The sequence below is a fragment of the Myxocyprinus asiaticus genome, chromosome 9 (genome assembly GCF_019703515.2).
Source record: "Myxocyprinus asiaticus isolate MX2 ecotype Aquarium Trade chromosome 9, UBuf_Myxa_2, whole genome shotgun sequence".
In the NCBI taxonomy this organism is placed as follows: Eukaryota; Metazoa; Chordata; class Actinopteri; order Cypriniformes; family Catostomidae; genus Myxocyprinus; species Myxocyprinus asiaticus.
In genome coordinates this window covers 20,078,880-20,104,119 of record NC_059352.1, presented here as the reverse complement: position 1 = coordinate 20,104,119, position 25,240 = coordinate 20,078,880, and the positions used below count along the sequence as shown (strand labels likewise).

General features: G+C 41.8%; 1 protein-coding gene across 1 annotated transcript in view; it reads right to left on the bottom strand.

Moving 5' to 3' along the window:
- Positions 1-4,955: 4,955 nt before the first annotated feature.
- Positions 4,956-25,240, bottom strand: part of LOC127445805 (BMP/retinoic acid-inducible neural-specific protein 3-like) — a 53,627-nt gene continuing 33,342 nt past the window's right edge. The window contains exons 5-8 of the mRNA XM_051706137.1: positions 18,029-18,134; positions 8,752-8,988; positions 7,386-7,608; positions 4,956-6,448 (exon numbers count right to left, since the gene is read on the bottom strand). Coding sequence (XP_051562097.1) covers positions 5,332-6,448; positions 7,386-7,608; positions 8,752-8,988; positions 18,029-18,134 — 1,683 coding nt within the window. The 3' untranslated portion in view covers positions 4,956-5,331. The remainder of the gene's footprint in view (positions 6,449-7,385; positions 7,609-8,751; positions 8,989-18,028; positions 18,135-25,240) is intronic.

The following is a 25,240-nucleotide window of genomic DNA, read 5'->3' as shown; positions in this document are numbered from 1 at the left end:
GCTGTAATACAGTAAAGAGGAATGCATATTTTATAAACTGTACCCCTTAGCCCAAACCTCAAACCTAACCATCAGTGGAGTAAAAATATAGTGTTAGAGGTAAAAATGCAACCTCGAATGCGATTACTTCCTGGTTTCATCGTGGGATCCAAACCGGGTCTCCCACGCTGCAGACCCAATGCGTTGTCTGCACCACAGGGGAAGGTAAACATATTGGAGCCCATGCAAAATATCTGATAAGAGATAGTGCTTGTCAGTGAGTTGGCAGAATGTGCCTGATCTTAGGACACATGAACTCTCTGAAACAACATGCTGACTTCTCATGTGATCATGTTGTTTAGTGTGTGCATTCAGCTCAATATCACATTGGCAGCAAATAAAGTAAAAGGGACTTTAATGATGCAGTTCAATGATAAATTCTAATTGGATGTAAAATTGTGATTGATTTGTGGTCACACAAACCACATCAAGTGGAAAGAACAGCGCAAGTAATAAATTGATGTTGATATGGTCCTGGCCCTAGACAACAAATTGCTACTGCTTTGTGAGTTGGTGCTTCTTGATGGCATTGATCTCCCTGAGGATCCTTTTGTTCTCTCAGGTAATAAAACTGCACATTGATTTATTGGAAGTAGACGGCTACCTTTTGCCTGCCTCCTGTTTACTGCAGTATCTGGTCCTCCAGAAACCTACAGTGGAGCACAAGATAAAGTTTGTGTCAAGTTAGCAATGCATCTTCATCCTGAATCACAAGAATATAACAATGTTTACATTGAAGAGATCAAGCAGACAACACGGCCTCTATTGATCAAGCTTGGCACACTGCCTTGGAGTGCTTAATGAATAAAAAGGTAACATACACAGTTGATGTATGCTCTTTCTTTAATCTCTCACTGTTCCAGAGAGTTTTCCATCTTCATCAGAGGTGGTGCACAGTAAATATATTGTAATGCACAATCTTTTCTTTTCCACCGCTATTTGTGTACAATTACAGCAGAATGATAAATTGTTTTGTCAGGCTAGAATACAAGACAGATTGCCTTTGTAACGTTGTGCCATTTCTTATTGTCATATTGTCATTACAAAACGTGTCAACTCATTGCAGCACACAACTGACAAGCTCTCATTTTACAGGCACCCGGTGCAGAGAGCAGGTGATTTGTATATGCATTCTGGCAGTAACTGTTCCCTTGGTTATTCGTGTTCACAGAGTAATTGCTACTGTGCGGGGTGTTTCACATGTGGAAATGTTGCAGTAACTGCAATGCGGATAGATTCTCGAAGGAGGAAGTAATAAATGTAGTCTTTTTCACTTTTAAAAAGGCTCTGTACTTTTCTCTCTAATCTCAAATAAAGGATTGTAGGATGTCTTGTAATATGCAACTTCGCTTCAAATGGTAGCTGCACATGTGTAATTTTCTTTGACGTACAATCCGACCTTTACATTATGCAATCTGTGTAAATTGCATAAAGATTTTTTTCAGATATAAATCTGCCTTGTGAAGAATATGCCTTCAATGAGTTAACCAAGATACTTCCCTGGAAAAGCATCTGCCCATCATCCGTTGAGTGGCAATTTGCAATAGCTCAAAACCCCTCACAAGAAAATGCAGTCTGAAGAAGATTTTCATAGTCTTGCAAAAGGACTGTGTAGAAATGTGACATTAAGACATTACACAAATTACAAACTAATGGTGAGGAGTTTTTTTTCCAGTCTGGCTGACAACTGGTCTGTTCGTTAAACAATGATGAACTATGGGTAATAGGCAATATAATGATCAGTTCCTACCCATGGATATTTTCTTTATGTCTAAAAGTCATAAATGCTTTAGGGCTTTAAAATTTCCTGCATGTTGGGATTTTTTTTTTAATTATTATTATTATTTTAACATTATTATTCTGAAAAGGAACAAATAAACTTTTAAAGGATGTATTTAAGAGAATTGCTGTAGGTAAGGCTCAATTTATTTACTGTGCTAATTCTAGGTAAAAGGTGTGAACACAGATCATAAAGAGGCAATTTAAACTTTGTGTTGGCATTAATGCAATCTGTCAAGTGACATGTTGACACTAATTAGCATTCACACTTTCTAAATGAATGTAATGCAAAGGAAAGTGATAAACTACACCAAAAAAAAAAAAAAAAACATTTTTGGCAAATGTGAACAGAACAAAAGGTATGCATTACAGTTTATACTGAGGTGCACAAAAAAAAGTGAGAGAAAAAAAAGCTTCTGTTTGCTGTATTTTCACGAAGGCACACTGGGTTCCACAACCTCTGCCCTATTTTGGTATCACTGATACATTCTAAATAAGGCTTATTTGTAATTATATATATATATATATATATATATATATATATATATATATATATATATATATATATATATATATATATATATATATATATATATATATATATATATCATATATATATATATATATATTTACACACACACACACACACTGGCGGCCAAAAGTTTGGAATAATAATTAAAGTGGCATTCAACTGATCACAAAGTATAGTCAGGACATTACTGATGTAAAAAACAGCACCATCACTATTTGAAAAAAGTCATTTTTTTATAAAATCTAGACAGGCCCCGTTTCCAGCAGCCATCACTCCAACACCTTATCCTTGAATAATCATGCTAAATTGCTAATATGGTACTAGAAAATACTTGCTATTATATCAAACACTGCTGAAAGCTATTTGGTTCATTAAATGAAGCTTAGCATTGTCTTTGTGTTTGTTTTTGAGTTGCCACAGTATGCAATAGACTGGCATGTCTTAAGGTCAATATTAGGTCAAAAATGGCAAAAAAAAGAAACAGCTTTCTCTAGACACTCATCAGTCAATCATTGTTTTGAGGAATGAAGGCTATACAATGCTTGAAATTCTGCAAAGATACCAAAGATTCAGAAAGATCTGCAAAACTGTCATTACTGCACGTGGAGGATTTTTTTGATGAGAACTCTTTGAAGTAGTTTAAAAAAAAAAAGGAATTCAAATTGTAATGGTAATTTTTCATGTTATTAGTGTCCTGACTATACATTGTGATCAGCTGAATGCCACTTTGGTGAGTTGAAGTACCAATTTCTTTCCATAAGAGCAAAATCTGTACATTATTCCAAACTTTTGGCCACCAGTGTTTCTATATAATGGTTCAGTGGAACTATAATAATAGAATTCCTAATGCAGAAGCAACAAAGTGTAGAAATGCAGGAAAATGCAGACAATCACATGAGAAAACAGGTCAATACATTTCAACCTGTCACTGCATATGTACAGCTCCATTCATAAGTATTACATTCACAAAGCTCATACCACTTTACATTGGCAGAAAAACCTCATGTACCTTCAATAACACAACACTAACTGAAAATCAAATATATACAGTATATAGATATAAGAAATATTAGAATTCAGATAATTAAACTACAGTACATCATATACATATATTATGACAACTCACTATCCTTTAGACAATACAAAAAGGGGCTTTATAAGCCAAAATATTGTTTGTTTTATTTCCATATCACTGAACATAACCCTATTATTGGCCTACTTCCCTCTGCGTTGATTTTAATTGTTGGTTTGTGTAATCATGCGTCAGAGAGACACTTTTGGAGCATCTTACTTTAGTTGTGTTCGTATCACTAGTTTTCAGCATCTAGTTGTAAGCACTGTATTTTTTAATATGCTGTGTCAAGGTAAATGTTGTTTAAAACTTTGAAGAATGCTTATAGAGAGCCTGCATTCTGTTGTGTTTGGTCCAGCTGTATTTCAGTGCAAAAGCGTGTCGGTGGAAGGATCTGCTGCCTGTTGCTATTGTTGGTTTGATGAGGCATGCTGCCTGTACAGCTGGAACTGACTGCCTCCTACTGCCACATCAATTTGTCCAATGGTAGGAACATTCCTTATTAGGGAATGTACAGATGGATCAGGGAATGATTATGATTAATCTGACTAAATTAATGCATTAAATCGAAAGCCCTAATATATATATATATATATATATATATATATATATATATTATACAGTACTGTGCAAAAGTTTTAGGCACTTGTAAAAAAATGTTGCATAGTGAGGATGTCTTCAAAAATAATGCCATAAATAGTTTTCATTTATCAATTAACATCATACAAAGTCATCAATTTCACATTTGCATTCAGAAGAACTTTATTTGTTGACTGGAGTCGTGTGGATAATTTTGATGTACCCTAAATATGCATTTTGAATCATCAAAAAATGGAGTACATTCACTTGCATTGTTTAGAGGAGGAGGCTGAAATGAAATCCTAAAAGTCTTAAATTCTGTTTTGATGACGAAAGAAACTCAGATATATCTTGGATGGCCTGAGGGTGAGTAAATTATCAGCACATTTTCATTTTTGGGTGAACTATTCCTTTAAGACAAATGTTTTGTGAAACATCTTAAGTGCCTAAAACTTTTGCACAGTACTGTATATATAGTATAAGGTGAATAAAAAGCTACTCTACCTTGCCTTTATTTCAACTTTTTTAAATATGTTATAAGGCCACTGGTAAAATGGCTCAATATAGTTCAAATTGGCAATAGACTGCACTGTTCCAGTAATACAAAGGGTGCATGTAAAATCAATAGGAATCATGTTTCTATAAATTAAAACGTAAACCAAATTAGTAGCACTTACATAACAGTAACACAGTCAAAATCTTGGGCATTCGACACTCACAAACTACACCCTCCCTTCCAATGAAATTTGAATAAGAAAGGCAGAAGCTTATAATGTAATTATGTTAATAAATCTGTTTCATTATTATTATATCAAAGATTTACATCATATTCTCTGCATTTAATTTCTCATTAAGTGCACTCAATTGCAAATATATAATGTGTTTTCATATTCCAACTGATCTGTCACATAGCAATAAAAATATGCTAATAAATAATGCAACCATTACTCCATTATAACACAATGTTTAATAACAATTTATCTACAAAATGTCTGACATCACTGTATTCTTTCCAAGGAAAGCACACTGCCATTGACGCAAAAACAAAACATATAAAAATTACAAAGACTTCATACAGTATATTGTTAAAGCCTCCTCTTTGATCTCAGTGTTGTACTATACAATAAAAATGAGTCTTTTCTTTTGAGCAAGATCTACTAGTGAATGTAAATTTCACAAAAAACTTCAGAGAATATCTCAATTGTTTCATCAGTTTCCAAGAGTGTCTCAACCACTGAAAGTCAAAGCATTGCAGCTTGACTTATTAACAGTCTACTCCGCAATTTTACAAATGTTCTATTGCTGTCAATCAGCTTAGATGTTTTAGGTGCTAGCTACAGAGTTTGGTGGTCTCATAATCCAAAGAATTTGGGAGACGGGCACTAAAGGACTGTAGTGAGGCGTGAATGCGCACCACTTCACTGGCTGTTAGTTTGAGACGGTGGCGTAACAGGCAGGAGAACAGGTCCAGAGGTTGCTGGCCTGGTGGAGAGAGACGGTTTACCCGGTCACGGATTTCCAGCAGTTGTAGCAAAGCCGAGTCCTGTGAACCCTGTGTGTATGGATAGTCCAACTGCAGAATCAAGTCCCGAATCGCTTCCGGGTCAAAATGCATACTGTAACCAAACACTTGAATGCTGTTGATCTTCATATACCCCAAATTTCGAGTAGGGTCAGTAATTTCCAAAGGCTCCAAGTAAACACTGTCATTGGCCCCAGTGCCTGGAGTTTTGATGCGGCTTCTCAGGTAAATGTGAATAGTCTCAAAGAAGGTTTTCCATTTGTTGCCCAGAGTCAAGGTCCAGTTAAAACACTCAAGTGGAAGGTCCAACTTGACAGACTTCCAGTCTGGAAAATTGTTCTCATTCACAGGAATTAACCAGCTCTCTGAATGGCTCCCTCCAAAGGGATTGATAAAGAGCGTGAGCGCAGGTTCGAGTGTGCTGTTTTTAGTAAGACAAATTTGAAGGGAGACACCTAATAGCATGTGGACTAGGTTGGATTTGTATTTATTACTCTTTAGGGTAAGCAGCATCCTCTTCCTCCAAGAAGGATCAAACCAGCTATTAAGACGCATGTCGTTGCTGATGAAGATTGCATGAACCTCCAGGCGTCGATCGGCTCTTTGAAGGAGGTAACGTAGCTCTAGATCCTGAAGATCAGTCTCAAAGCCAAGGTAGTTCTCTGTGGAATCTGCTACCATTGGTCGACAGGACCCTTGACTTAACATGTAGCCAGTATTGCAACTGCCGCAGCGAGTGTGGTTGTCACTTGCACAAGCAGCACAAGTGGGACCTTCCCCAACAGAGCATGGTGTGGGTACCTGGCAGGAGCTGTGATCATATGCACAAATGCAGGTGTGCATCTCTTCTGAGAAGGAGCCCAGCTGATTGTTCTCCGAGCAGTAGATTAAATACTGGAAGTAGTTCAGCCAATATGACTGTGGCCTAGATTTAATGAAAGATAAGATATACAGTATATCAGTTAGACTGCTTAAACAGTAACTGTTGTGATGAAATTGTCATATATCCGAAGCCAGTAAAGCAGCAAATGGATTAAAAGCTCAAACATAAATATAATATATATGTTACACAAAAATACAAGTTACTAACTTTGGTGGGTGACTTAAGTCACACTTAAAAATGTATGAATTTCACTGCAAACATAACAAAATATCAAAGTAAGAGGTAGCTGCACACAAATTATGCTAGACTTCTCAGAACTAACTTAAAACTAACTTTGCTAACTTTCTTTAAGTTAAATGCCACTTGATTTGATATTTTGTTATATATACAAAAACATATAATAAGTGCAAAATACTTGTTTGTGCCATTGTACTAACCTATAAATAAACTTATGGCAAAACTGTCACCTAGCATTTCTCTGTTACAACAATTGCTTCACGTTTTATTGTAATGTGTGCTATGCATCGTTATAAGCAAAAACCAAAGACAGTTAAACAAATCTGAATGCTACATATTAAGCAGCACAATAAACCAATGCTGGTATTATTGATTGTGGGTTAAAACTAAGCTGCAATCTCCCTGGAGATTGTTTGGCATAATTGTCTGCAGAGCGAAACCGGTCTGGGAAGCAGAAATCAATTACATGTTGCTCATTTGTGGGCGAAGTCTTCCAAACGGGATACATACAAGTCTTTCAAGTGCTCCCTATCACTCTGAACCACACTGACAAACATTCTGCTATGTGGCCCATGGAGTCTAAAATGTGGGCCACTCATGAACACAAGCAATAATGATGATACACTGTGTGGAGATTTCCCTCACTGGAAACAGTAATTGGGGGCTTTATTCCATTTCCGAATTAAGTATCAGTGTATTTATCACCACAACAATGAGGAGATAATGAGCCTGTTGTGTTCACCTTTCACGTGGTAAGTTAATGTGGGGCTGCTTTTGGCACCTCTTGCTGAGACTGAAGAGCTTGTACACCACTCGCTGGGCTCTCTTGAAGAGACTCTTCATGCTGTTTTCCAGCTGTTCATAGCGCCGCTGAAACATACCATCCAGTGACCACAAATGCTGGATCATCGAGGAGTTGAGAAAGAAATTCTGAGGCAGCCTCATCAGAAATTTTTTAAACTCATCTGTTGGAGAAAAAAGGGGTAAGTTCTTTCAGATATAGGTGTGTTGTCATGTAAACCTGACTGAACAATGGATGTAAGGGGGTAAATGCCTCAGCATTCTTCCTTTATACTTCACTCTCAATAAGGAGTGAAGAATAAAGGAAGACAACAAGGCCAATAAGGAGGAATCATTTCACTGGAGAAGACTTTTTTTCTAACAGTTCTTTCTGAGATGCACTTTGAGCTTTTCATTTTAGCTGACAGGGCAGAACATTGAATGTCTTTCGTTTCTCTTAAACACATTTATGATACAAGCAAAAGCATATACTGTATGCCTGGCACTTCTCACACTTTCTGATAGCTCTAATAACAAACTTTGAAAGTAGTTGCTCTCAAAAAAAGATGGGAGTGTGGGAGAAAGAAAATCTATGCGTTTTAATATTGTTCAAGAATTAATGGTCACTATGGGGTGACCTCATGGGCAATAATACAGCACCTAAACACTATGCTAAGTGCTCTTATTCATATGCTTGATGAAAGATGCTGGGCTGGCAATAAAGGCATTTTATGGGGGATTAATCCTGTTCAACATATTGTAATGCAATATGCTGGGCAGGGTTTATTTTTTCTAACCCTACTCTGTCTCTGAAGGGCGCTGTGTGACAAATGTAAGGATTCACTGAAAGTCGTTAATATTTACTCAATCTGGCCTATAAATCACCACATTACATGAGCAGAATGGACTGTCTCTGATATAATTATGCAACATGTGATCAAACAACTTGTTTATCTTGTCTCCACCTCTCTTATTTCTTTTGCTTACACTGTAAAAAAAAAACAAAAACAAAAAACAGTTCTTAGATCAAGTAAATAAAGCTGAACTAAAAGGATTTACTTGGTTTTCTTACTATTCTGAAGTTTGAGGAACCCACATATATATACAGTAGATGCAGCTTTTCTATTAGATACTTGTTCAAATGATGGAAGATTTTAAATCATGACTCTTTAAAGGATAAGTTCAGTGAAGACATTTACTTAATATATACTGTACTTAGTAATTTAATTAAACTAGAAATAAATAAATAAATAACCATGCAAACGGCTTCCTTCATTTTTTAAAGTTCTACAACCCCTTATTTTTTTACAGTGTAAGTTATTTTTTACCTGAATCTTCAAACTCTTTGTAGATAAGACCCCAAGATTCAGAGATTCGCAGAAGGCTTTCTTCCATTGCCTGGATATCCGTGTACGGGCAGTTGCACTCTGGGAATTTCGGGTCACACTTGCACCAGCAGTCATTGTCTCTGCAGACAAAAGTTCCCTCTCCATTGCAGGCAATGTAACTAAGAGCTGCTTGGACAAAGGTGTCTCTGAGATAATCTGGCAAAATTACCTGCAAACCTTCAGTTACAGAGAAAAGAAAGGTTATTATGAAAATACTGGGGTTAATAAATAATAATAATAATAATAATAATAATAATAAAGGGGTTTGATGAAGTCACCAAGTCTATATATATATATATATATATATATTATGTATTCATTATGCATGTATGCACAAAATGAAAAAAAAAAAAAACAAACAACAAAAAATTTGTTGATTAGTTATTAGTTGCAACCGTGCTTGCAATTATCATATCATATTTAATTAACAATTAACTGCATGTAGCAGATAGTATACAGGATAAAATATGACATATCAATGGGCTTTTTTTAAAGCTACACTATGTAAGATGTTTTTGTTAGAAATTAACTAAATTTAATTAATAAGCAAGTACACCAACAATCCATATTCCAAACCATGTTTTTGCTTTACCCCAATTCACAATGGTAAGCCTATAATAATGATTTATATTTTAGAGCTGTCGGGACGGATTTGGCAAGAAATTGCATACTTCCGTCATTTGTCTGTGCATGTTTTACATCATGTCTGTAAAGAAAAGAAGGTCCAGGTACTACAGCGCATGTACTGTATATGTGTACTGATTCAGTAGGTGTGGAAGTAGTTTGAAGCTGAAAGCTTGTAGCCACAACAAATGAGCAACATTGACCATGGATCATTTAAAAAGGCAACCCTCTGGGGAATCACCCGTTTTCAAAATAAAGAAAAATCAAACTGAGAAGAGTCTGCAGGCAAAAAGGGAAACCGACTGTGGCAGCGGGGGCATGGTCGAGCGTCCGTCCGGAGAGAGAGAAAGCGGTGAGGGCGCTTGCACCTGAGCTAGATTATGTGTAACACCTGTCTCTAATTCCAGTGAGCATGGGGAGAGCTGCATATAATCAGCCACACCACCAGCAGAGAGGGTGAGAGAGTCTGGCACAAAGAAGGCCACGGTGCTCCTGAAGCTGAAGCTGTTACGTTTAACTTGTTATGTTTATGAAGCTGATTGTGTTTAAGTGACTACGTGTTTATGAAGCTGATGTGTTAAATGCCTATGTGCCTGTGAAGCTGATGAGTTTGTGAAGTTGTAAAGCACTGAAGTGGCCTATTAAAAGTCCTACCTGAGCCAGGAAAAACCTGCTTCCCTGTGTTCTCCTTCCCACCTGTTGTGAAGCTGTTCTACACTGGTGCCAAAACACGGGAATCATTGAGGTACGCCCCATGGGGCCCTCCCAGTTGAACGAGATCCTCCAGTCCCTTGCCAGCCTACATCAGAACCACCAACAATCCCTGCTTGAGCTCTGCCAAGACCAGGATCGGCGCTTCTTTGAGATACTGCGAGTTCAAACAGAGGACCGGCATGCGATCTGGAGCCTTCTTGGCCAGGAGAGAGCCCCAGCTGCAACCCTGGACAACAGTAGCACCCTGCCCCCACCCACACTCCTGAAAATGGGGGCAGAAGATGACGCGGAGGCTTTTCTTGACCTTTCTGAGGTCTGGAGCTGGCCGCATGACAAGTGGACAGCCAGGCTCCTTCTGCTCTTGTCCGGGGAAGCCCAGTTTGCTGCCCAACAGCTGCCGGCAGCTAACCTCCTGGCCTATGATGACCTGAAGAAGGCCATCCTGCAGTGGGTGGGTCGAAGTCCGGAGCAGTACCGACAGCTCTTCCGGACCTTGAAGCTGGGGAAGTCCGACCGCCCGTTTGCCTTTTCCCAATGGCTCTGAGACACGTGCCGGAAATGGCTGCTGGCGGGGAACCGCAACGTCGTGGGTGTCATCGATCAAGTGGTACTGGAGCAGCTTATCCTTCGTCTGCCAAAGGGAACAGTGGAGTGGGTCCAGTGCCACCGCCCGGCGTCGCTGGAGGAAGCTGTCCAACTTGCGGATGACCATATGGTGGCGTACCCGAGGGCGGTAGAGCCCTCTTTTTCTTCTTCTTCTCTCTCTCTCCCTCTTCCTCCTCCCCCTTTGTTTTTCCCCCTCTCTCTCACTCTGCTCTCTCTCCAGAGTTCGTTCCTGCCCCACAGAGGCGAGGAGCTCCGCCACCGCGGCTAGTTCCCCGAGCGAGGTGGGGGACACCCCCCCTTCCCCTACAGTGCCCCGCTGCTCTCCCCCCTCAGGTGGAAGTGTCCGCCGATGCAGGTGCAGACGTGGCACCTGGGCCTGTCTGCTGGAGTTGCGGGGATCCGGGACACTTTCACCAACGCTTGGTTCAACGCGAGGCTTTGGGCACAGCAAAAATGGTAAGGGTGAAGTGTGCGCAAGGGGATATTCACAACTACCCTGTGGTGACCCTTGTTATTAAATTTTGGGGAACAAAACATAGAGTGGAGGCCGCAGTTAGTTCCTGCCTCACCCATTTATTTAGAAATGTATTAAAGGGAATATGCGCTATGAGATGAGTGATGCTCTGGCAGGGGAGGTGGAGCCGGGGCTGTCTTCGTCTGCTCCACATCAGGATGACGTGTGGGCGGGAGAGGCTACAGCCCCTCCTGTCCTCTGGGGATTTCCCGAAGGGGATTTTCCTTTGGAGTAGTCACGAGACGAAACCCTCAAGCACGCCTTTGACCAAGTGAGAGTGATCAATGGTCAACAACTCCAGCCGGGTGTCGCCCTTTCATATCCTTATTTTGCTATTATAAACGAGCGGTTGTACAGAGTGATGCAGGATGCTCAAACAAAGGAAGATACAAGCCAGCTCTTAATACCACGGAGCCGTCGGGAAATGGTGTTCCAGGCAGCTCATTATAATCCCATGGTGGGTCATAGCCTAATAGCCCATATTTATTGGCCGGGCATTAGCGGCAATGTCCGCAGGTGGTGTGCGGCATGCCGCGAATGCCAGCTGGTGCATCCACAGGACACCCCAAAAGTGCCATTGCACACTCTTCTGCTGATCAAGGTCCCCTTTGAGAGAATTGGAATGGACCACGTCGGGCCATTAGAGCGGTAAGCACACGGACGTCACTTTGTATTGGTCCTAGTGGACTATGCAACGTGATAGCCGGAAGCAGTGCCTCTGTGCAACATCTCAGCACACAGTGTTGCGGAGGCACTTTTCAAAATAATCTCCCGGGTGGGGATTCTGAAAGAAATCCTCACCGATCAGGGCACAACCTTTATGTCACGAACACTACGTGACCTTTATGAATTATTGGGCATTAAATCAATCCGCACCAGTGTTTACCATCCACAAACAGATGGCCTGGTGGAGTGATATAATAAAACCCTTAAAACCTTATGATTCGTAAGTTTGTGCACGAGGATGCTAGAAATTGGGACAAATGGCTCGATCCCCTGTTATTCACAGTACGAGAGGTCCCGCAAGCCTCCACGTGATTTTCCCCATTCGAGCTGCTATATGGGCGGCGCCCGCGAGGCATGCTTGATGTTATGTGCGGAGCTTGGGAGGAGGGACCTTCAAACAGTAAGAATGAAATTCAATAAGTTCTTGATCTTAGAGCAAAATTCAACACTTTGGGGAAACTAACATAGGAGAATTTGCTCCAAGCTCAAGAACGACAGAGCCGACTGTATGACAGGGGAACTCGGCTGCGGGAATTTGCACCAGGAGATAAGGTACTCATATTACTTCCCACATCGAGCTCCAAATTACTCGCCAAGTGGCAAGGACCCTTTGAGGTCACACGACAAGTGGGGGATTATGAGGTAAAGCAAACCGATAGAGTTCCTTCACCCCTTGACACCAATTTCCCATGACAAACAGCCTTCTCCACGCCATTTGGATTACACCAATTTGTGAAGCTTCCGTTTGGTTTGTTTGGAGCCCCGGCTACGTTTCACCGTCTCATGGACTGAATCCTCAGACCGCATCCGGCTTATGCCGCTGCCTACTTAGATTACATCATCATTTACAGCAATTATTGGCAGCAGCACATGCAGCATCTGAGGGCAGTTCTGAGATCGTGAGACGAGGGGGACTCACAGCAAACCCCAAGAAGTGCGCGATTTGGTGGGTGGAGGTACGGTATATGGGGTTTCACTTGGGCCATGGGCAAGTGCATCCACAAATTGACAAAACTGCGGCGATCGCGACCTGCCCGAGGCCCAAGACCATAAAGGGGGTGAGACAGTTCCTGGGGCTGGCTGGCTATTATAGGAGATTTGTGCCTAATTATTCGGATGTCACCAGCCCACTGAATGATCTCACTAAAAAGGGAGCTCCAGACCCGGTCCAGTGGACAGAGCAGTGTCAACAGACATTTACGCAAGTTAAAGCCGCACTTTGCGGGGGGGTGCTTTTACATTCACCGATTTCTCTCTCCAGCTCTTCAGCCATTTAAGTTCAAGGTGGTCCACAGACCGGGAGCGCAGATGGCTGTCACCGACTTCCTTTCCAGAAATGGGGGGTGGGAGTGGTAGACAGGCCAAATGTCTCCCCGGCCTGAGTCGGGTGGTGGGGATATGTGGCAGCGGGGGCGTGGTCGAGCATCCATCCAGAGAGAGAGAAAGCAGTAAGGGCACTTGCACCTGAGCTAAATTAAGTGTAACACCTGTCTCTAATTCCAGTGAGCATGGGGAGAGCGGCATATAAGCAGCCACACCACCAGCACAGAGGGTGAGAGAGTCTGGAACAAAGAAGGCCACGGTGCTCCTGAAGCGGTTACATTTAACCTGTTATGTTTATGAAGCTGATGTGTTTAAGTGACTTCGTGTTTATGAAGCTGATGTGTTAAATGCCTACGTGCCTGTGAAGCTGATGAGTTTGTGAAGTTGTAAAGCACTGAAGTGGCCTATTAAAGTCCTCGCTGAGACAGTAAAAACCTGCTTCCCTGTGTTCTCCTTACCGCCTGCTGTGAAGCTGTTCTACACCGACAGAGCCCAAAATAAAACACAAAACAACATTGTATTGGCTTTTCAGAGGTGGCAACAACTTTGAGACCTTAAAGGATTTTCATCCGACCCAGTTTTTCGTGTTTACATGTCCTTACGTGATTATTCTGACAGAGAGTGCGCAGTCTCTCTCTCATGAGATGTGCTCTGCGCTCTCAACCAGAAAAATCATTAATGTTTTTTTATTGTTAATTTTTTGACTTTGAAATATACTACTTATTACAGAAACGTAAACGAATAGGATGGATACAATAGACCACGATTAAAATTTTACAGCACCTTTATCTGATATTTGTATTGCAACCTCTGTACTTGACCTGTAAAGCTGGTACTTCAATGCTAAAAAAGTCAGAAAATACAAAAACAAAACACAGATCAGGCCACGTGAGGGGTGAAATGTCTTGGTTACTGATGTAACCTCTGTTCCCTGATGGAGGGAACGAGACATTGTGTCGATGTAGTGATACTAGGGGTTCGCTCTTGAGAGCCCCAGTCACCATTGCTTTATTCAGAAAAGGCCAATGAAAATTGGCGAGTGGAATTTGCATGCCAAACTCCGCCCTAGACATACGGGAATACAAGGAGATGGCATGCACCACTCATTCAGATTTGTGCTGAGTCGTCGATAGAGAGTCCCGGCCATGTCAGCGGTTGGTTCAGCACCACAGCAGGAGGGACACAACGTCTTGTTCCCTCCATCAGGGAACAGAGGTTACATCAGTAACCAAGACGTTCCCTGTCTGTCACTTACACAACGTTGTGTCGATGTAGTGACACTAGGGTTTCCTGTACGAAACAGCACAGGCACTGAACTGTGTCACGAGGTACAGAGGAGCGGACACGGGCAGGCTGCTGCTTGCCTCGCAGCGAGCACTCAACCACATCGTGACCTTCCAGCGAGTTAGGTAAGGTGTCTCCCTGGTCCCTATAAGGGTGGGAGGAGGCACTTACCCAAGGAGGCTACAGACGGTGGCCTTTCCTGTTTTTTCTATTAAGCAATTTCCAGCCAAGCACCTGCTAGAATAGCACTGGGGAAGTGCTCTTCCCTCTCCAGGAGGGAGAGCACTATGAGACCACATCCTACCGGAGGGAGGTTAATATGTGGAGAATGCCTCACATGGACTTACCGACGGGGAAGTTCACATATGGAATGATGCCACTGGGGAGGACCCTATCTACGGAGAGGGTACACAGCAACAGTGGCCGAGGCAGAGCAGAGCTCTGTCGAGAGGAAACACAGGGTTCACCTGAGGGGAAACCGAACAATGGAAACGCATCATACAAGATTATGTAACACGGGTCAAAACCAGTTCTATGTGCAGGTTTTAGAACCTCGCAAAGGTATTGGGTGTAGCCCAACCCTCTGCTCTGCATATGTCCATTAGAGAGACACCCTCGCCAGTGCCCAGGAGTACGCAACACCTCTAGTGGAGTGCACCCGGACTCCCAAAGGGCACGGCAGGTCTTGTGATTGGTAAGCCAGAGAAATTGCATCCACAATCCAGTGGGCCAGCCTCTGTTTGGAGACAGCTTCCCCCTTCTGTTGCCCTCCAAAACAGACAAAGAGCTGCTCCGAGCATCTAAAGCTCTGCGTACGGTCCAGATAGATGCGCAGGGTGTGAACTGGACACAGCAATGACAAGGCCGGGTCTTCCTCCTCTGAAGGGAGCACTTGCAGGTTCATCACCTGATCCCAAAAGGGAGTGGTGGGAACTTTGGTCACGTAACCAGGCCGGGGTCTTAAGATCACGTGAGAATGTGCCGGCCCGAACTCCAGGCATTCGCTGGTGACAGAGAGTGCCTGCAGGTCCCCAACCCTCTTGATAGAAGTGAGCACCTCCAGGAGGGCCATCTTCAGTGACAAAGTGCTGAGCTCCGCCTGCTCCAGGTGCTCAAAGGGGGCTCTCTTTAGGGCAGGTAGGACAACAGAGATATCCCAAGAGGGAATCAGGTGCAGCCTAGGTGGATTCAATCTCCTCGCGCCTTTGAGGAACCTGGTGATCAGGTCGTGCTGCCGTGAGGGTCTCCCATCCAGTGTATCGTGATACGCTGCTATAGCAGCCACGTACACCTTCAGGGTGGAGGAAGACAGCCATCTCTCCAGCCTCTCCTGTAGGAAGGAGAGCACAGACCCGACTGCGCATCTCTGTGGATCTTCCCCACGGGAAGAACACCAATTTGCGAAAAGACGCCACTTCAGAGTGTACAGCCACCTCATGGAGGGGGCTCTGGCCTGAGTGATCTTGTCTATCACTGCTGGCAGAAGGCCTGCTAGGTCTTCCGCGTCCCTTCCAGGAGCCAGACATGGACGTTCCAGTGCCCTGCCCCTGAGTGAGAAGGTCCTGCCTCAGGGGAATGCACCAGGGAGGGGCTACTGCCAGGAGCATCAGGTCTGAGAACCAAGTCTGGTTGGGCCAGTACGGCGCAACCATCAGGACTTGTTGCCCATCCTCCCTGATTTTGCACAATGTCTGTGCAACGAGGTTCACTGTGGGAAACGCGTACTTGCGTAGCCCCCGAGGCCAGCTGTGTGCCAAGGTATCCATACTGAGGGGAGCCTGGGACAGGGAGTACCAAAGGGGGCAATGAGAGGCTCTCGGGACATCTTTAAAAAGACGCCAATCGTTTGTGTGAGCTCTTTTAGAGAAAATATACTCTTTTGAATATACTCTTTATACACCTGTGGACCAGGGGAAGCACAACACTCGACCGTGCGGGGGTGACCGCTGATATGCGCCGTAATTCCAGCAGCAGAAAGTAAGGTGATGGGACGAACATACACATGCGCTCGGCTCCGAAGAACAAGTCTGAATGAGTGGTGCACGCCATCTCCTTTTATACCCATATGTCCGGGGCAAAGAGTGGCATGCAAATTCCACTTGCCAATTTTCATTGGCCTTTTCTGAATAAAGCAAAGGTGATTGGGGCTCTCAAAAGTGAACCCCTAGTGTCACTACATCGACACAATGTTGAGTGAGTGACAGACAAGCATCTACACTAATTTAAGATTTACACATTTCAAATGTATAAAAATATTATATTTTTTTTATATATATACATTACAATACATGTAATTTATTAAATACAATGCATTAAATACCCCCATTTTATCTGATATGACTAGCAATCATCATGTCTAATGTCACTGTTGCCTAACTTTTGTAACGCTATTTATTTTAAAACAACTGTTTTCCATTAGTAAAAAAAAAAAAAAAAAACAGCAGAAGATATGCTGATAACACTTTATATTTGGATATCCATCTTTTTCTTCCTTTCTTCCTTTCTTTATTTTTTGAGGGGAGGAGGTGAGTTTTGCTGTCGTAACAGGAGCCAGCTGGTACGTGATAGCCATGCGGTATGTGTAAACCTCACTCCCCTGGCCTCAAGAGGTGCATTGGCAACTCACGCTAGAGGCTGTAGCCTTTAGCCTCCTCGTTAGCACGCCCGCCTCCCATGCCGGCTGATGCCGGTTCGAATCCCGCTTGGAGTGGGTAGAGCAGGACCTGTTAGAGTGGTGCCGTAACCCGGATGGGAGTGATGTTTAGGGGGGTGAGTGTAATGGGAGCCAATGGTATGTGATAGCTGTGCAGTATGTGTAAACCTCACTCCCCTGGCCTCAAAAGGCACATTTGCAACTGATGCTAGATGCTGTAGCCTTTAGCCTCCCTGTTAGCGCGCCCACCTCCCAGGATGGCTGACGCCGGTTCGAATCCCACTTGGAGCAGGTCGAGCAGGACTGTTTACATTGTCATTAGTGACATTCACTCTGACAAGATGATCACCTGTAACCATGGTTACACCGGTACTCCTCAAACCATCAGATTCATCTGTGTAGAAGAGCAGAGTCGAAGCCCAACTCACGTAATTACCAAAACAATGTTCCTCCGCCAGTAACTTGCAGTTTTATGCTTACATAGTGTAGCTTTAATGAATAAAGATTTTAAGTTGCATTTAAATTAATGTAGGGAAAGTGTCTCAATTAATATGAGGTAAAAAAAAAAAAAAAGCGGCATGCATAATAATTATAAAAGAATGAGCAAAATGCTGTTTAAAATAGTTTTAGATGAAGTGTAGCATGTCAAAATGCAGGATATGTCAGCTTGCCAAAAGCATTTACCCTGGCACATTTGTGTTTCACATTGAAGCAATGGGTAACAAAATAAACTACCAAAACAAGGCACATGAGGTTTGAATAAAATGCTTTACCTTGCAAGTGGACTTTGTTCTCTGGACTCTGAACCAGCACAGAACTGACAGAATCAAGGTTGTCATAGTTACTGCAACCAAGAGGACCAGTGCGTGTTTCAGTTACCTGGTAAACAAAATACACACCAGAAAATGATCAACATTATCCTACAATTTGCATGGTACTGAACATGGAATACAGTAAATAAATTGCTCCAAGGATGCTTTTGACATGTTTTAATTTTAATTTAACATTGCAAATCTAGCAAAGATCCCCCCTCCCCCCCCCCCAACACACACACATTATTTAATCTATAGTTTTATAAATTATACCTTGTAATTCATATAAAAAAATCCTGCGAACTAGCGTCTTATCACGTGACTTGGTTAGCGCATTATTATTATTTATATTTTTATTTTTTTGCTGTTGGACCAATAGGAAACGCTGCAATAACATTTGCTATGCTCTTAATTTTAACTCTACATGTATATAATGTGAAAAGGGTTCATTTCCCCAATTTCTCTTTAGGTTTCCTTTGTTAAGAAAGGATAAACTGTCTGGCTATGAACAGATGCATTAAGGACTTCCTGTGCTTGGTGAGTGAGTCTTTTGTCCCAGACATGGTAATAATTATGCATGCAGTTCTCCTCTCAAAAATAATCACCCACTATTTTTCTCATTGTATTAAAACACTGAGCTGTGGGAGAAATCAAGCAAACTGTTGCACGATATTTTCTCACCTCTCCATTACAAAATGGATTTAATTGATTAGCTTCCTTGTTTAGAGATTATTTCACACCCACAAAGAAAAAAACACTATATTTCTCTCTAAAATGCAAAACATTAGCTAACCTTAGCAGAGACTTCGAGACTTAATGATGGTCGGGGATCTTTGTAGTCATATTGACTCAGGCATCTCAATTGACCTTTACTGCAAGCTAGCCCCTCTATTATCAACATTTGCAATATGAGATTTTTTTGTCCTTCTCTTTTCTACTCATCCTTCTCTCAACATGACATGGAGAAGCATGCAAAATTGAATCACACTTTTCACACTTATGGTGCCAGTGAACCTTCATCAATTCCGTGATCTCTTTTGTTTCGGCCTGTCAGACGATATCTTTTCCAGGCTGACAGTTAGATAAGGGAAGACAAGGTTGTCTTCTGCCACTCCATCACAAACCCACTGAGGAGTCTAACGTTAGTAACATGGAACATTTTAGCACATTTGCACGTGTGTTCGCTTATGGTGAGATATTTTACATCATCTTGACCTTTAAAGGAATAGTTCACCCAAAAATGATAATTTACTCATAATTTTCTCCCCCTTATGCCACCTCAAACCTGTATGACTTTCTTTTTTACATACAATGCAAATCAATAGGGTTCAAAACCTCTAAAAGGACATAAAGCCAGCATAATCCATGACTCTGTGTTTTAATCCATGTCTTCTGAAGCAATACGATCAGTTTTAGGTGAGAAGCAAACCAAAATGTAACTCCTTATTCCCTATAAATCTTGACATCAGCAGTCTCATTGGCGTATGAATGAGGGACACTCGATTACACTTATTTCAAATACACAGGAAGTGTAATCGTGTAAGAAAGAAAGTCATACGAGTTAAGATGGCATAAGGGTGAGTAAATGATGAGAGAATTATCATTTGGGGGTGAACTATTCCTTTAAAATTTGTTGCACAGGGTTACCATTCATACTATGCCTTGAACATATGGAATAAGCTTGAATTGCAATAAAACAGCAAGCTTCGCGCAGCAGTAATTAATTTTAGAATGGCCATAGCTGGTAAAATCAGATGATTATACTGTATCTATTATTATTTAATGCACCATATTATGTGCCATATGGTAAAGGGGAACTGACTGATGAACAGTGGAGGGTGATATTAGATTTCCTTTACATAAAACAGCTGTTATTCAAAGCGAATTCTTTGAATGTCACCAAATACCTTGTAATGACAGATTATAGGCCACCTGGACCTACGTGATTTTCTCCTGTTCTGACATAATGTGAGACATCAACAGTCTGGTGTTGATTCTCAAACTGCATAGTGAGCAGCTATTTTTAGAGGAGTCAAATTTCTGTATTTTGGACTTTAAACAACATGCGGGGAAGGGCCATTAGCCACTAAGTTTAGATGACATGAGGTAACCTCTAGTAAACACAGCCCTTTTTGTTGTTTCTTTAGTATCCCTAACATATTTCCATATTTACCTTGGATGATTTTGCCAACCTGGAGAAAAATGTTTCTTCTAAAGTGGTGTTCACACTTACAGCAATTAAATTGTTTGGTCCCACTTTATATAAGGTTTCTTTAATATGTACTAACATTAAAATACATGTAATTCATGTACTTATTGTGTATCTACATGTTGTTCTGCAAAATTCTCAATATTCACATTTGCTGCTACTGAAGTTGAGGTACAGGTATGTTTAGGTGTGGGGTTAGGATTAGGTTTAGATTAGGATTTAGGGTAATGGTTGTGGTAGGGTTAGGTTTATGATTAGGGGTAAGGTTAACAGTGTAACTCAAATGTAATTAAATGAAGGTGCAATGCCTTTTATACATTGTATAAAATCAAAAGTACATAGTAGTTAAAGACATCTAATATAAAGTGAGTCCAATTGCAACTAAATTTGACTTGAGGTGGCCAAGCAGAGTAGGCAGAGTGTGTCACTGTCTGCACTCCATTTGTAGTCTCCACGTCACTGCATATTAGCATAAAGTTGTTACATTGCCTACTGTTGTTATAGCTCATGAAAATAAATGACCTCAGGTTGCTTTCTTTCTGTAAATCGCTGTCAGTGTAAATGCCCCTTAACAGAAAAATAGTCAATTCTTTGACAAGGCAAACTACCAAAGAGTTGGGGTTGTCTGCCTGCTGTTCCAGTTCTGACACGGTCTGTATTTCAGAAGGCAGCAGGAAGGAAGAAATTGTCAAATCACGAGCAACATTAACCCTGCTGATTGCAGAATGGCTGGAGTTTTCACGCATTAGACAAACAACCTGAGCTTAGCCACAAAGGTGGGATAAAGCCTGACTTTGTAAGAGCTTCACTTCTGTTTGCTTTCTCTCAAAGTCCCAGCACACCAACACTCTAATAGGATTTTCCTATGAAAATATACTGCTAAATTTCCCCTCTTTGGTACCCAGTGGAGGGAGCTAGACACCTCATTGTGTACTTCATCCACTTTTAATCTGGAATTTATACAGTGGAATGTTCGGCTCTGTCTGTCGCGTGAAATGTAGGCATGGGTCAATGCCCAGTGGAAATGATGGGTGTGTCGGAGACCCCTGCTGCTTTTGCGATTCATTCTCTTGCGCTGTTGGAGCTGCACTGTCCTGCCTTGCAGGCTGCTTCCGTCACTCAAAGCCCTCTTTTGCAATTCTTGCCAGACAAACACAGCATTAACACCTGAGATCTGCCCTCCCAACTGTAATAAAAATGTCTATGAACTGCAGCAGTTGTGTGCCCAGAAAAAGCACTGTTGTATGTAATGTGATAGGGAGGGATAATCAAAGTCTAGTCTAGAATATGCATCAAACTAAGCATTGCTGTGACAGAGTAAATGTCTGCTTGGGGGATTTGAACAGCTTTGTTTGACCAATTTAATGGGCAATTTTAATGGCTGTCAGCAAAAGTGTAAGAGCAATTGCAACTTGTACATGCCCTGGATCCTTGACATATGTTAAACACAAAGATATCTTTGGCAATTAATATTAGTTTGTGTTGACCCATGAGCACTAAAAATACATTTTAAGAATGAAAGGCATGGACTGTGACAAATGCGATATCAATAAGTTATAAAGCACAAGTTATGTCATATAAAAAAATAGGCTAATTATCAACCAAAAAAGCCTTTGCTTCTGTGTACACTTACAGTCATGTTAGATTGCTCATTTATTATTTGTTTTAGAAATATAATAGTCTAATTATTGAGACTTCAGTGACTATAAAGTATATACTGCTGTACAAAGACAAACCACAGTAACTACACATGTTGTCAAAATCTTACTAAGATCTGTTCTGTTTGTTCAGAGTAACTGCAAAAATCTACATGAAGACCAAAAAATGTTTTTTATTTTTAATTTTTTTAAAAAAATTTTTTTTAGTTTTAGTGTTGATGGGGCAGTGTAGATGGTTATATGTATATGACATGTAAAACTGAAGCATTGTTGCCATATTATTATAACATCTGAGCGGTCTCCTGCCCACCAGAGGGAGCCCTCACCTGAATTCTGAACAGTCACTTCCTGTTTCCTGCCACATCAGTTCCTGTAATGTCATTCCCTGTTTGCCTAGTATATAAGCCATGCATGCTCATTCCCATATTGTGAAGTATTGCCAGATCATTGCCTTGTTGCCTAGTGTTTTGACTTCTCTTTTGGATCTCCCCTTTTGCCTGTTTGCCTGGTTGGACTGCTTTACTGTGTTTTTGACTTCACTGCCTGTTTTTCTGACACTGTGTTTGGATTTTGATGGACTGTTTGAATAAACATCCGCATATGGATTCTTCCTCGGCTTCCGCCTCCTCATCATTACAGAATACTTCGCCCATTTTGAATCCAGTGGAAGTTTCTCAGCTTCAAGCGGCGTTCGCTTATCAGAGCAAAATGCTGAAGAACTACCAAGAGCAGCTCAACAAACTGCAGTCGGCAAACAATCATTTGACCCACTATATTCGATCGCTTCCTTCGGCTACACCACCAACGGTAAGACTGGCGTTGCCAGACAAGTTTGATGGCTCTGCAGGACAATGTCGTGGTTTTATCAGACAAGCACGCATTTATGTTGAAAGCCAGAGAGATCAGTTTCAAAGTGAAGCAAGTAAATGTACCTTTCTGATGTCATTGTTATCTGGTAAGGCGATTGAATGGGCTGCAGCGGTTTGGGAGACAGATTCACAGTTTCGTTCCTCCTTTGCATACTTCTTACAACTACTCAGAGATGTGTTTTAATATCCTGAGGGGGGAAAGGATATTTCCACACAATTGTTACACATGTCTCAAGGCAACCGTACCGCTGCAGATTTCGCTATTGAATTTAGAACCCTTGCCGCTCAAAGTGGATGGAATGATGTGTCTCTAAGGGCTGTTTTCAAACAGAGTTTAAACCTTGAGCTTCAGACGGAACTGGCCTGCAAGGGTGAGGATTTAACGTTCTCTGAGTTTGTTACTCTGGCCATCAAGATAGATAACCTGTTGAGAAACAATCCTAAGAGGAAATCTGCTCATCTGCCTCACACACACTTCCTCACTACACCAACCGTCAACCAAGAACCCATGCAAATAGGCTATGCACATCTATCTGATGAAGAGAGAACTCGACGCTGCCAACATGATCTGTGTTTTTACTGCGGTGAAGCAGGCCACTGTAACGTCGAGTGCCCACACAATGTCGGGAGAGCCACCACTACTACCAGACGGGGGAGTGTTAATCAATGCTCTCTTCAGATTTCAAAATTGCTGTTGATTCCTGTTCAGCTGACTACAAAAAATGGTCCCATTACCTTGACTGTGTTGATTGACTCTGGTGCTGCTCTGAATTTGATCAACAAAGATATTGTCAAGAAATACAGTCTACCTACATTACCTTGTGTTCCCACAGTTTGCATCACTAATGTCAACAATAAACCCACTGAGGGAGGTATCACCCGACAAACTGCACCTGCACAGCTACAGATTGGTCTGTTCCATAGTGAAAACATATCATTCTACATCATTGACTCACCCAGGTATGAAATCATCCTTGGACATCCATGGTTATCTGTTCACGATCCTGTACTATCATGGAATCATGGAGAACTGTCTCACTGGTCCAAATTCTGCCTCACCCATTGCATGAACATCAATATGCCAAGACCATGTCTCGCCATGAGTGTTGAGAGTCCGTTCACTGCCCCCAGTCCCAAAATTCCTGCCTGCTATCATGACAATTTAGAGGTATTCAGCAAATCCAAAGCTACACAGCTACCACCACACCGCCCCTGGGATTGCACCATCGACTTTCTGCCCAATGCCATGCCACCTAAGAGTAAAGTCTACCCACTATCGCGTCAAGAATCTCAAGCCATGGAAGATTACATCGAAGAGGCTATTAACTCTGGATTAATTCGACCTTCAACCTCACCAGCAGCAGCAGGTTTCTTCTTCGTTGAGAAGAAGGATGGAGGTCTACGACCATGCATTGATTATCGTGGACTTAACAACATGATGGTAAAATTCCGCTATCCGCTCCCTCTTGTTCCTGCTGCCCTGGAACAACTTCGTGAAGCAAAGATATACACCAAGTTAGATTTAAGAAGTGCTTATAATCTCATCCGGATTAAGGAAGGTGATGAGTGGAAGACTGCATTTCTCACCACCAGAGGTCACTATGAGTACTTGGTGATGCCGTTTGGGCTAGCCAACGTGCCAGCTGTGTTTCAGTCATTCATTAACGATATCTTCAGAGACATCTTGAACCAGTATGTTATTGCCTACATTGACGATATCCTGATTTACTCAAAGTCGGAAGCTGAACACATTGAACATGTCCAAAACATCCTCTCTCGTCTTCTTAAACATCAACTCTATGTAAAAGTTGAGAAATGTGAGTTCCATGTTCAGAAAACAACGTTCTTAGGATATCACATAAGTCATCAGGGAGTGGAGATGGACACTACCAAGATCCAGGCAGTCACAGAATGGCCCCAACCATCCACAATTAAGGAAATTCAAAGATTTCTAGGGTTTGCCAACTTCTACCGGCGTTTCATCAGGAATTACAGCATGATCGCCTCTCCTTTGACGTCTCTTATGAGAGGGAAACCATCCAAGTTAAAGTGGACAAACGAAGCCACCATCGCCTTCACAAAACTCAAGTCAAGTTTTACTTCGGCACCTATCCTGAAACACCCTGACCCTAACCTCCCATTTGTAGTGGAGGTGGATGCATCTGACTGCAGAATTGGAGCAGTACTGTCACAGCGTCAGGGTCAACCAGCTAAGTTGTACCCGTGTGTATTTTTTTCAAGAAAACTCACTTCTGCCGAAAGAAACTATGATGTTGGAAATAAGGAGTTACTGTCCATGAAAGCTGCGATAGATGAGTGGAGACACTGGTTGGAGGGAGCCATTCACTGGTTCCAGGTTATCACCGATCACAAAAATATTGAGTATGTAAAGAGTGCCAAAAGACTAAACTCACGTCAGGCCAGATGGTCACTGTTC